Here is a 12,701-nt window from a genome sequence, read left to right as displayed (position 1 = left end):
ATGGGGAGATACCAGTCAGAGGGTGCAAACTTTTAGTTATAAGATGAGTAAGTTCTGGAGACCTAATGTATAGCCAGATGACTCTAATCAATAACAGTGTATCATATACTTGAAATTTGCTAAGAGATCGTTAAGTGTTATCACCAAAGAAAAGGTAACTAACTATGGGAGGTGATAGATGGGCTCGCTGATGCCATTGTGGTACTAACTACACGATGTACACGTGTCTCAAACTGTCACACTGTACACTTTAAACACATAAGATTTTATTTGTCAACATAAAATAAATATTCTTTTTCTAATAAAAACTTCTTTTTGAGAGAGAGAGAGAGAAAGAGCACACACGTGCTAGTAGGGGAGGGGCAAAGAGAGAGACGAGAGAGAGGAGACAGAGAGAGAGAGGAGAGAGGGAGAGACAGGAGAGAGAGAGAGGGAGAGAAAAAGAGAGAGAGGACCCCAAACAGGCTCCATGCTCAGCACAGAGCCCGACGCGGGCCGGATCCCACGATCCTGGGATCATGACCCGAGCTGAAATCGAGACGCTCAACAGACTGAGCCACCCAGGCACCCCTAAGTGTAATAAACACTCAATGAAAAAAAGAAAGAAAGAATATCGTGGGTCAAGAATAGAGCCAAGTAATTCCATCCCTTCCCCTGCAGAAGGGGTTTGTTCATTCAGCTCGTGGGCTTTCCAAATCCACATCCCCCTGCCTCTTCTCACCAGCCTCACTATTTTTCAAATATTTCTCCCAAATAGGAGCAGAGGAGAGAGGAAAGATTCAAATTGCAGAACGAAGGATAGATCTAACCTTAGAGGACGTCAAAGAAAAGAATTTTAGGGGCACCTGCGTGGCTCGTCAGTTGAGCGTCCGACTCTTGATTTCGGCTCAAGTCACGATTTTGAAGGATCAAGCCCTACATGGACTCCGCACTGAGCCTGGAGCCTGCTTGGGATTCTCCCCCTCTCTCTCCCTCTCGCCCAGTCGCTCACTCGCTCTCTCTCAAAATAAATAAACATCTTTTTAAAAAGAATCTTAAGATCACCTATTTCCTAATCAAAACTAGCCCATGTATTAGCAATGGCCACAGAATTTCAACAGTGGAAAGTCAAATGCAGTTCGGAGTTCCAAATTTCCAGTCTCCTTCTCCCTTTTAACAGAAACAATGGGATCCTTTGGCATTTGACATTTTCATTAAGTCGTTTCTTGAACAGCATCTCCGCTCTGTGCTGGCTATCGACAAAGTTCACTAGGGAAACGAATTTTCCCACGAGCTCTCGGGCCCACCTACCAGGGGTGGCTGCTCCCTGCTCCTGCAGAAACGTCAGCATCGAAAGGGTCACATTCAGTGCGATTTCGGAAACAGTGGAAAACCTGTGGTCGAGCGGCAGCCAGTCTAAATCTTCCAAAGTTGCCAAGGAACTGCAACGAAAATAAAAGCAAAGGGAGGTGAGCCAGCTCAGCACACGGGGCTGCACTGACTCACGCCCACCAGCCAGGTCAAAGCCCTTTGCGGGATGTGGCCCACCACTGACACACAGGCATTCACCGTGGCTTCAAATGCCACCCTGGGCTGGGGACTAATGGTCACCTGGCACAGCTGGCCAGGGTCCAAAGTTCTGTCATCTCAGCAAAGCAAATGGGCAGGCAGGCGGGCTGCTTCACGTTCAGATCATCGTTTACAATTTGGAGGTGCCCTCCAGGAACACCACGTACCCCATCCCCCACTGGGTGCCCCTGTGGTCTGAATAAGTCAGGGGCACGACCAGTGGTCACCAGCCTGTTTCACAGAACAAGGGGCTTCAGGGAATCCACATATAAATTGTGCTGATTTTATTCTTTAAATATCTACTTTTTATAAGGATATATTAAGTATAATTACAAATAATCAAGCTTGGGGGCGTCTGGGTGGCTCAGTCGGTTAAGCATCCAACTTCATCTCAGGTTATGATCTCAAGGTCCGTGAGTTCGAGCCCCACATCGGGCTCTGTGCTGATAGCTCGGAGCCTGGAGCCTGTTTCAGATTCTGTGTCTTCCTCTCTCTCTGCTCCTCCCCTGCTTGCACTCTCTCTCGCTCTCTCTCTCTCTCTCTCTCTCCCCCTCTCTCAAAATTAATAACATTTAAAAACATTTTTTAAATGGTAGTTGTTCTTTGTGGGTTTATTTAATCATTGAAGTATAATGAATACACTTCATGCAGATTTTCTTGGTATTGTGTCACCAAAGCAAAACAGAGGAGTAAAATGAATGCCGGAGCTGATAGGGTTCAACAACATTCAGCAGTAACCTCTAATTTGGAATTCTGTCTCCAAAGAGCCCGCTCGCTGCCCGTGCTAACACATTCAGGGCTTAGAGCAAGGATGCGTGTAGAAGCATACCCACTCTATTCACATACAAAAGTTATAAATCAAACCAACAAACTGTCAAATATATGCTCCATTGTCCTACATTGACAAATACGCCTTCATAATAACTTAGAGAGCCGTGTCCAAATTTAGAATTTTCCAATCCTCTGTCAAAATAAATAAATAAACTTTTAAAAAGAGGGATGAGGGGCTCCTGGGTGGCTCAGTCGGTGAAGCATCCAACTTCGGCTCGGGTCACGATCTCACGGTTCATGGGTTCGAGCCCCAAGTTGAGCTCTGTGCTGACAGCTCAGAGCCTGGAGCCTGCTTCGGATTCTGTGTCTCCCTCTCTCTCTACCCCTCCCCGTTCATGCTCTGTCTCTGTCTCCCAAAAATAAGTAAACGTTAAAAAAAATTTTTTGAATGATCATTTAAAGGGGCGCCTGGCTGGCCCATCAGTGGAGCGTGTGACTCTCGGTCTTGGGATTGTGAGTTCGAGGCCCACATTGGGTGTGGAGATTACTTACAAATAAAATCTTTACATCATCATAATAATAATAACAATTAAAACTACAGGAATATAGGAAACGTTAATGATGTAATGTTAACTTGCTTCGATCGGGGGGGAGTGGGCTCTGACAACATTACTACACTTGATAAAATATTCACACAGGTAGATGAGGAGCACCCACAGGGAGGCAAGAGTCCCAGCCAATTCAAGACGCCGTGATCCTGGATTTTTTCTTGTATCAAACAAGAGATGTTCCCAGAGATATAGATTTCCCTGTGAAAAAGGTGAAGAGAAAAGACCCAACACACCTGTCATTGGTTCGATTTTTCTCTTGCACTTACTTCAGAGCTGCCTGGAGGAGGCGTATCCCCATGCGGATGCGGTCTGCGACGCCAGTGTCGTGGGCATACAGTCTCGGCAGCAGACGTAGAAAATTCCAGATATGGGGCTGCTGGTGGAGCTTTTCCAATTTCGAGATCACCTCCTCTGTCTTATTGAGATCCATCTGACAGAAAAACAATACCAAGAATTTCCCTCTTCCGTGTTTTTACTGTTCCAAACAGTGGGGCTGGGCTGGCTGCTGAAAACTTTGGCCGTAGAGACTCGTGCCCGGTATGTCACTATTTGGAACAGACAAGATTTGAAAATCTGTCCGTTGGGTTAGGAGTTCAAATAGTGTGAAAATAGGGGGCACTGAGTGAGTCAGTTAAGCGTCCGAGTCTTGATTTCAGCTCAGGTCATGATCTCACGGTTTGTGAGTTCACGTCCCACATCAGGCTCTACGCTGACCATGTGGACACTGCTTGGGATTCTCTCTCTCTCTCTCTCTCTCTCTCTCTCTCTCTCTCTCTCTGTCTTTCCCCCTCCCCTGCGTGCACGTGTGCCCTCTCTCCCTCAAAATAAATAAATAAACTTAAAAAAAATAAGGAGGGGCGCCTGGGTGGCTCAGTCGGTTAAGCATCCGACTTGGGCTCAGGTCATGATCTCACAGTCTGTGGGTTCGAGCCCCGCATCGGGCTCTGTGCTGACAGCTCAGAGCTTGGAGCCTGCTTCTGATTCTGTGTCTCCCTCTCTCTCTGCCCCTCCCCTGCTCATGCTCTGTCTCTCTCTGTCGCAAAAATAAATAAAAACATTTTAAAAAATTTAAGAAAAAAAAAAGAATTTTTCGACAACACCAGCCAGGGAATAAGAAACCACGGACCAGATGTTTCTTCTGGATTAAAAAAACAAAACAAAACAAAAAACAAATGAGGGGGGCTCAGAGGGCTCAGTTGGAAAAGCAGGCAACTCTTCATCTCAGGGTGGTGAGTTCGAGCCCCGTGTTGGGTGCAGGGATGACTAAAGAAAGAAAGAATGAAACTTTACGAAACATGGAGGGAAACCATTAAAGATGTTCATTCCAGTGGGTGCAAGTTGGAAGGGTTTCCCCCCCAGGCAATGGTGTGGTGAAGTGACATTGAATCCATCTCACTGAAGGCATAAACCAGCCGCTTTAAAAACCAGCCTTGTGAGGCACCTGGGGGGCTCAGTCGGTTGAACGTCCAACTGCCTCTCAGTCTCGGCTCAGGCAGTGATTTTGAGGGACTGAGCCCCTAGTCAGGCTCCGGGCTGAGTGTGGAGCCTGCTTGAGATTCTCTCTCTCCGCCCCTCCCACGTGCACGCGCACACGCACTCTCAATAGATAAATAAATAAATAAATAAATAAACCTAAAGAAGTAAAAATTAAAAAATAAGTAAAAACTAGCCTTGTGACCAAAGCAGGGAAGGTTGGAACAGCAGGGCAGGACTGAAAGGAGAAAAGGGTATGTGGGGAAAACAGGAAGCAAACTCCAACTCTAACAGGATGGCTGGCTCTGTCCAGAAGCACCCATTCGTACCTGGCACGTGGTACAGACACTTGGGATCATTCTAGATGCCCGAGCTTCTCATACTGCACGCTAGCAATGGCAAAGCCAAAACCAGATTATCCCGGAGCCACCAGGCTCCCCCAGGGGAGTCATACCCTCCTCCCGGTGGCAGCTGGGAGGGGACAGACCCACGTCTGTGCTCTGCGCCCGCACGGCCCTCAGCAGGCCCAGCCCAGGGTCCCGCACCCCCAGAGGAGCCTTACAACTACCCTCCGACGGCATCTGGTGCTGTTCTCAGTAAACCCCCAACAGCTGCACGCCCCTGGCGAAGGGCGGGGGGGAGGGGTGGGCTGCCTCCGGGCCTCTTCAGTGGGAAGGACGAGCCAGCCAGCCACCTCCTGCCCTCTCTGGAGGCCCTGGCTTGCGACTCACTGCCACCATCCCCAACGTAGGCGGGTCTGTGATTCCTACAGACTTCCTGTCTCAGGCCTACCTTCCGCTAAAGCTGGAGTGGTGACTGCCATGCCAAAGTGAGTTCAATTCCACATACTCCCTGTCCAGCTGCTCCCCCCGGCCTCCCAGGACGCCCACCCACTCATCCTGCACTGTCTTCATGGCCACCTTCCCGCCTTGTTCCCATAGCCCTCGTGTGACAGATCCTTCCTCCCCTCCCATGTCATCACAAAATACCCAAGCTCTGGAACGCTTGGGGGCTCAGTCGCTTCAGCGTCTGACTCTTGGTTTCCACCCAGGTCATGATCCCAGGGTCGTGGGATCGAGCCCTGACTCGGGCTCTGTTCTGACAGCACGGAGCCTGCTTGAGATTCCCTCTCTCCCTCTCTCTCTGCCCCTCCCCCGCTCACTCACTCTCTCCATCTCAAAAAATAAGTAAATAAACTTCAAAAAAAAAAAAAAACACCCAAGCCCCGTGAAATTCAATGGGCCAACTGCACACCCTTACGCTGGTGGCTGGAGTGCGGCTGGAGGAAGACAGTGAGGCTGAGTCTCCCACAGGCTCACGGTGCTTGTCTCGGTGTCCTGAGACCCCTCCCCCTTGGCGGGCGGGGGGCGGGGGGGGAACCAAAGTGCATCCAGATAGTGTCAAATGTCCTGGGGACAAAACTAGTGCCTTTACCTGCAGGGTGTGTGCCCAGAGCGAGTCAGAGGGACGTGTCAAACACCCACATCTCAAACCTGAGAGCAGATGGACTTCAAGTCCATCTGACAACGCCACCTGTTCCGGGTCACCTGCCAACTGCTGAGGGCCCCAACCTTCACCTTCTGCTCTCCCCAGGCCCAGAGTCTCACCTGAGAACATAACTTGACTTTGGCTGTCTCACATACGGCTTCTACATAGGATGTGAAAACCTAACCTTGGACTAGTTGAACCTTGAACCAAATCATTGGAAAGAAGTGTTTGGGGGTGCGCAGCTGGCTCAGCTGGTTGAGCATCTGACTCTTGACTTTGGCTCAGGGCACGATCTCACGGTTCATGGGTTCGAGCCCTGAGTCTGGCTCTGTGTTGACAGCACAGAGTCTGCTTGGGATTCTCTCTCTCTCTCTCTCTCTCTCTCTCTCTGCCCCTCCCCCACTCACACTCTCTTCTCCAAATGAATAAATAAAGTTAAAGAAAAAAAGAAGTTTCCAAGGGTGCCCAATGGGCTCTGTCGGTGGAACGTGCAACTCTTGATCTCATGGTTGTGAGTTCAAGACCCACCTTATGGGTTGAGTTTACTTAAAAAAAGAAAAAGAAGATGGGGTGTCTGGGTGGCTCAGTTGGTTAACCATCTGACTTCAGCTCAGGTCATGATGTTATGGTTCGTGGGTTCGAGCCCCGTGTCGGGCTGAGCTGACAGCTCAGACCCTGGACCCTGTTTCGGATTCTGTGTCTCCCTCTCTCTCTGCCCCTCCCCGGCTCATGCTCTCTTACCTTCAAAAACAAACAGACATTAAAAAAATTTTTTTTAAAAAGAAAGAAAAAGAAGTATTCAAAAAATAAAATAAAAACCAGTGCTTTGAACTTAACCACTATGTGTCCGGAGACTAAGTTTCAAATTCTTGTTAAAATACTTACTGCCAAAAAACTGGAGCCATGAGAAGAATCTACGATAAAAGAGATTTCAGATATTAGTTCAGTAAGCGATCAGAGACCATGTACTGAGCACCTCCTTCTAAGCCCCACCCCCTGGGGCATGAAGGGGAATTAGGGTTTCAATAGGACGTTTAAGGGCACTCTGGGTCCTCAGCTTCCGTGGGGCACGCTCAGCCCGGGCCCGGGTCGGGGGTGGACACTCAGAGACAGACTTGCCTGGGCCCTTGGATCTTCCTGCCCAAAGTTCCTGTAAGATCTTTGCCTTGTCCATCATCTCGTAAACTTCCTCGGCGAGCTCCCGCACCTCTTCCAGGAAGGCCAGGTTGTTGACCTTCCCGGGCCGGCCAGCTGCAGCCCAGAACCTGGACGAACTTGAAATAAGTGGAATGAGTACCATGGACATCATTCTGCACGGGGCCCCCTTCCCTCAGGGTTTGCGGGCTCGACACCGAGTGCCCACGTGACGTCCACCAAGCTGGCACGCATGTACCCTTCCACCCACCTGCCCTGCAGCACCCTCTCTCCTTGACCTTCCAATTGAAAATTTGAACGTTGTCATCAATCTCTCCGTTATCTGTGACGCTCAGCCACTGTATACGGTTACTGGTGGTCCCACGTGTTTCCCCCTCTCAGCACGCCCCGTGAGAGGGGCTGGGGACCGTGTCTCCATGACCGGCCCAGGCCCCAAGTGCGGAAGACATGGGAGGGAGGTGAGCAGGCACGCCCCACCCCCCATAGTGCTTTAGCCAGCCGGGCGAGCCGCCGGGCAAGGGGTGGAAAGTCTGTCCAGAGGGCACTCAGGCAGGCCCAGGGGAGGCCAAGCCCCCTCTCCTGTTCTCTCAGGCTGACATCTGAAAGACGAAATGGCCCAGTGATGGAAAGACTGGGGTCCAGGGGCGTATCGGCTGGAGACAGCACGTGCAAAAGCCCAGAAATGGGAAGGGGCTGAGGGGTCAGCCAGGGAGACAGAGACAGACAGAGAGGAGAGGGGGAGAGACAAGGGAACGAGAGAGGGAAGCCTATGGTGTGGATACATGCAGCCACATGACGGTCACGGGCAGGACCCTGTGTGGGCACCAGGGGGAGCTGGGACAGGCTTCACCAGGGACAATGGGGTCTCATTTCAATTCTAGAAGAGACCTCTGGTTGCGGGGGGAGGTAGGGTCCACCAGGACAAGGTGGAAGGGACAGGCAGGCTTCCAAAGAGGGAGGTGGGGGCACCTGGAGGGCTCAGTCGGTTGAGCGTCTGACTTCGGCTCAAGTCATATCTCATGGTTCATGGGATCGAGCCCCACGTCGGTCTCTGTGGGGCTCAGAGCCTGGAGCTGCTTCAGATTCTGTGTCTCCCTGTCTCTCTGTCCCTCCCCTGCTTGCGTGCACACTCTCTCTCTCTCTCAAAAAATCAATAAACATTAAAAAAAAGAAGAAGAAGAAATCAGGGGTATCTGGGAGGCTCGGTCAGTTAAGCGTCCGACTTTGGCTCAGGTCACGATCTCACAGTTCATGAGTTTGAGCCCCGAGTCGGGCTCTGCGCTGACAGCTCAGAGCCTGGAGCCTGCTTCGGATTCTGTGTCTCCCTCTCTCTCTACCCCTCCCTTGCTCATGCTCAGTCTCGCTGTCTTTCAAAAATAATAAATAAACATTAAAAAAAAGGAAAACAAAGAAAAAGGGAGATGGACAGACTCACATACATCCCTGTGAGCCTTTAAAGGACTCGGTGTGGGGTGTGCTGCCACACCCACTTTATTTTCTGTGTTTCCGAGGCTTTGACACCTGGCTGCTGATTGCTGACCCCGGAGGGACAGCCCCTCCCAGGGCGGACCCCCCCCCCATTCCCTAGAGACACCGAGGGCTGGCCACGTGGTGATTTCCATGTCTGCACATCTTATACGTCTGAAAGAACAAACCTCGGGCACCATGAAGAAGGGGCTTTGGGGAGAGGCAGGGTGCGGGATGTCCAGGGTAGAAAGGGGGGCCTCTGCCCCAGGTGGAAAGGGGGGCCTCCGCCCCTGGAGAGCAGGACAGCTCTACAAGGCGGGGCAGGGAGGTGTCGCTGAGGCCCACGTTCACGATGCCCTGTGGACACCAGGACAGAAGTCAGAGACCCGTTTCCAAGGGGGCCAGCGGTGGGCCAGATATTCAGGCCGCTGTCCATTTCCCATCGGGATGTCCACTGTCCACTTAGGTTTTAAACATAGTATCCCTTTGTCACATTTGTGAGAAACATTTTCTTGGGTTTGTTTGGTTTTTTAAGTAGGCTTCACGCCCAGCGTGGAGCCCAATGTGGGGCCTGAACTCATGACCTTGAGATGAAGACCTGAGCTGAGATCAAGAGTCAGACACTCAATCAACCCAGGCGCCCCTCTTTGGGTTTTTATTTGCCTTTGATTTCATTTGACTTCATTTCATTTCATTTTCAATGTTTATTATTTTATTTTTTATATTTTTAATTTTTTTTTTTATTTTTGAGGGAGAGAGAGAGCAGGGGAGGGGCAGAGAGGGAGGAGGACAGAGGATCTGAAGCAGGATCTGAGCTGACAGCACAGAGCCAACGTGGGACTCGAACTCACGAACCGTGAGATCATGACCTGAGCCAAAGTAGGATGCTTAACTGACAGAGCCACCCAGGCGCCCCCCGTGGGAATTTATCTTTAATCGGTAAGGCACAACAGACTTAAAATAAAATAGGAAATCATTTCACAAGCTGCTGGGAGTGTGTTGAAGGGATCAGGTGTCCCATCACATTTAGCACATCCAGGAGGAAAAAAAATTGAAGCTGGGGGCATTATTCCTGATTAGAGAGTTACAGAGTTTACGAGATTTCGTTCAATCCCAATTCCTGCACTTTGCAAATTAGAGAACACTGTGACCACGAAGTAACAGTTGTCACCAGGTAAATCTGCCTGCTTTGATAATATCGAAGCGTGTCTGATCCCTCCCTCGGACACGGTCATTTGACCTGCCATGAGGTCAGAACAGATCCAACAACACTGACACGTGAATAAAACCAATTCAGGGCCTTTCAGGGCACAGTCCACTTAAACACGAAGAATGAGGCCCAGAGAATCTACATGGATTTGCTGAAACTCAATGCAGTGACACAGCAGGGCCAGGGCCAGGCCCAGCCACACGCTGAATGTCACCAGTCACCTTCTGTCACGCTCCACGGAAACCTCACCTCCTAAAGGGTGGCCTTCACCTCGAGTGGGGTCAAGTACAAGAAAGCACTTATAACTTCTGTCATCGCCTCATATGAAAGGATTCCAAGGACCCTCGGTTCCATCCATGATGTCACAAATGGCAAGACATCATTCTTTTTCATCGCTGAGTAGTATTCCACTGTATGGAACTAGAATATATCATGCTCAGTAAAGCAAGCCAGCCAGAGAAAGACAGATAGCATATGATCTCACTCCAATGTGGAATCTGAGAAAGACAACCGATGAACATAGGGGAAGGGAAGGGAAAATAAGATCAAAAGGGAGAGGGAGGCAAACCATAAGAGACTCTTAAATGCAGAGAACAAAGTGGGAGGTTGATGGGGGTGGGGGGATGGGCTAGAAGGGTAACAGGCATTAAAGAGGACACCTGTTGGGATGAGCCCTGAGTGTTAATAGATAAGTGACAAATTGCTGAAATCTACTCCTGAAACCAATCCTACGCTGTGCGTTAACTAACTTGAATTTAAGTTTAAAAATTAAATGAACGAACAAACGAACGAATAAATAAATAAATAAATAAATAAATAAAGGGGCCCTTGGAACCTCTGCTGGGAACCCTCAGAATTAATCACACCGTATCACACTGCTGTACTCCAAGGCAAGTGTCGCTGTCACAATGAGCTGGTCGGATGTTCTTTTTCCAATTGTTATTTCAAAAGTACCTCGATTGTCCCTAAGACCAGATCATGAGAAGTGTTTACGGTGGGAAAAATACATAGAAAATCCCAGGATTAAACACTGATGTGTGAGTGTGCACGCGCACGTGTGCAGGTGTGAGAGGGCGCGTGCGAGCGGGCCCAGGGAAGTCCCAAAACTGTAGTAGGATTTGGGTGGACAGCAAGTTGTGCCTTCCTGAGTCCAGGTCTGTCTTTGGTCCCTTATCAAGGAATGCCTGACCTTGTGAGGTATAGAAGGAAGTGGGGGGAGGGGAGGGGGGCAGGGGGTCATGACACTCAAGAAAAGGCCACCTGCCAGGGGATGGAACTTGTCTCTCAGCCCTCCCACTGCTAATACCCTCTCAGAGGAGCAGGAACCAAAGGAGGCCTCCAGCGGTGCTCACCGGGTTCCAGAAAGGGCCTCAGTGCATCAGAAGCAGCAGAAGTGCTCAGGCCCAGCCCTTAGTTTCTGACGAGGAAACTGAGAGCCACCGAGGGGACCCTGGAGTCAGTGTTTCTCCAGCAGTGTCTCCCTCGGAAAAGCCCCTTTAAAACAGGATCCCGGGGCACCCGGGTAGTTAGGCGTCTGACTCTGACTCAGGGCATAGTGTCACGGTTTGTGCGTTTGAGCCCCATATTGGGTGAGCCCCGCTTGGGGTGAGCTTGAGCCCCACTTTGCGCATTCTCTCTCTCTCTCTCTCTCTCTGCTCCCTCCGCCGCCCCCGTTTGTGGGCATGCTCTCTCTAAATAATAATAATTGGGGCTCCTGGGAGGCTCAGTCAGTTGAGTGTCCAACTCAGGCTCAGGTCATGATCTCATGGTCTGTGAGTTCGAGCCCCGCGTCCGGCTCTGTGCCGACAGCTCAGAGCCTGGAGCCTGCTTCGGATTCTGTGTCTCCCTCTCTCTCTGACCCTCCCCCATTCATGCTCTGTCTCTCTCTCTCTGTCTCAAAAAAATAAAGGTTAAAAAATTTTTTTTAATAAATAAATAAATAATAATAGACAAACAAACAAATAAACTACTGGGGCATCTGGGTGGCTCCATTGGTTATACATCCAACTCTTGGTTTCAGGTCAAGTCATGATCCCAGGGTCATGGTCGTGAGATTGAGCCCCACATCGGGCTCTATGCTGACAGTGTGGAGCCTGCTTGGGATTCTCGCTGTCTCGCTCTCTCTCTCTCTCTCTCTCTCTCTCTCTCGATCTCTGCCCTCCCCCTGCTTGCACAGACGTGAGCTCAAAAGCACACACACACACACACACACACACACACACTCTCTCCCTCTCTCTCTCAAAATAAATACATAAACATTTAAAAAGAACTACCAGTAAAATAACTGTTAAAAAAAAAGACAAAAACTTCTATGGAAACCTAAGTTGAAATGCTCTTCAGCAATAAGGATGGACCAATGGCACATGGAACAACACAGACAGACAGACCTTAAGAGCATCACGCTCAGTGGAAAACAACAAACCAACCTCCTAAGGTTACAGTCTATGTAATTCACCTTATGTGACCTCACATAAATTTATCTAAATGCTGTATAATTGTACATAATGTAATTTATATATAATTACAGCTCAAAATGAGAAATGTATGGAGGCAGAGGACACTCGTGGCTGCTGGGGACAAGACAGAGGGGTGGGCACAGCTATGCAGGGAGATCCTGAAGGATTTTCTGTGCATTGATTAAACGGATACAAGATACCGATTGAACACGATCAAGATATATATTGATTGTGATGGTGGTTACATGAACCTATACAAGAGATCAAATTGTATAGAGATACACACACACACACACACACACACACACACACACACAAATGAGTGCGTGTAAAACTGATGAAAATAGAGTAAGATCTGGAGTCTACTTAACAATATTGTAACAATGTCAATTTCTTGGTTTTGATATTGTACTAGAGTCATAGAAGCTCACGATTTGAAGAAGTCAAACTCACTGTACCATTTTACAACTTTTTAAAGTCATAATCACTTCAAAATGAAAGTTAAAAAGTAATTAGTCAAAA

The 12,701-nt window shown here is 49.3% G+C and overlaps 1 protein-coding gene across 1 annotated transcript in view; it reads right to left on the bottom strand.

Moving 5' to 3' along the window:
- Positions 1–12,701, bottom strand: part of ABCA13 (ATP binding cassette subfamily A member 13) — a 313,586-nt gene that overhangs the window by 256,727 nt on the left and 44,158 nt on the right. The window contains exons 4-7 of the mRNA XM_049642263.1: positions 7,011–7,165; positions 6,777–6,805; positions 3,197–3,360; positions 1,291–1,421 (exon numbers count right to left, since the gene is read on the bottom strand). Of these exons, the coding sequence (XP_049498220.1) occupies positions 1,291–1,421; positions 3,197–3,360; positions 6,777–6,805; positions 7,011–7,165 (479 nt within the window). The remainder of the gene's footprint in view (positions 1–1,290; positions 1,422–3,196; positions 3,361–6,776; positions 6,806–7,010; positions 7,166–12,701) is intronic.

This window comes from Panthera uncia, chromosome A2 (genome assembly GCF_023721935.1).
Source record: "Panthera uncia isolate 11264 chromosome A2, Puncia_PCG_1.0, whole genome shotgun sequence".
Classification (NCBI taxonomy): domain Eukaryota; kingdom Metazoa; phylum Chordata; class Mammalia; order Carnivora; family Felidae; genus Panthera; species Panthera uncia.
Note: the sequence above shows the minus strand (reverse complement) of the source record. Positions and strands in the feature narration are given on the sequence as shown.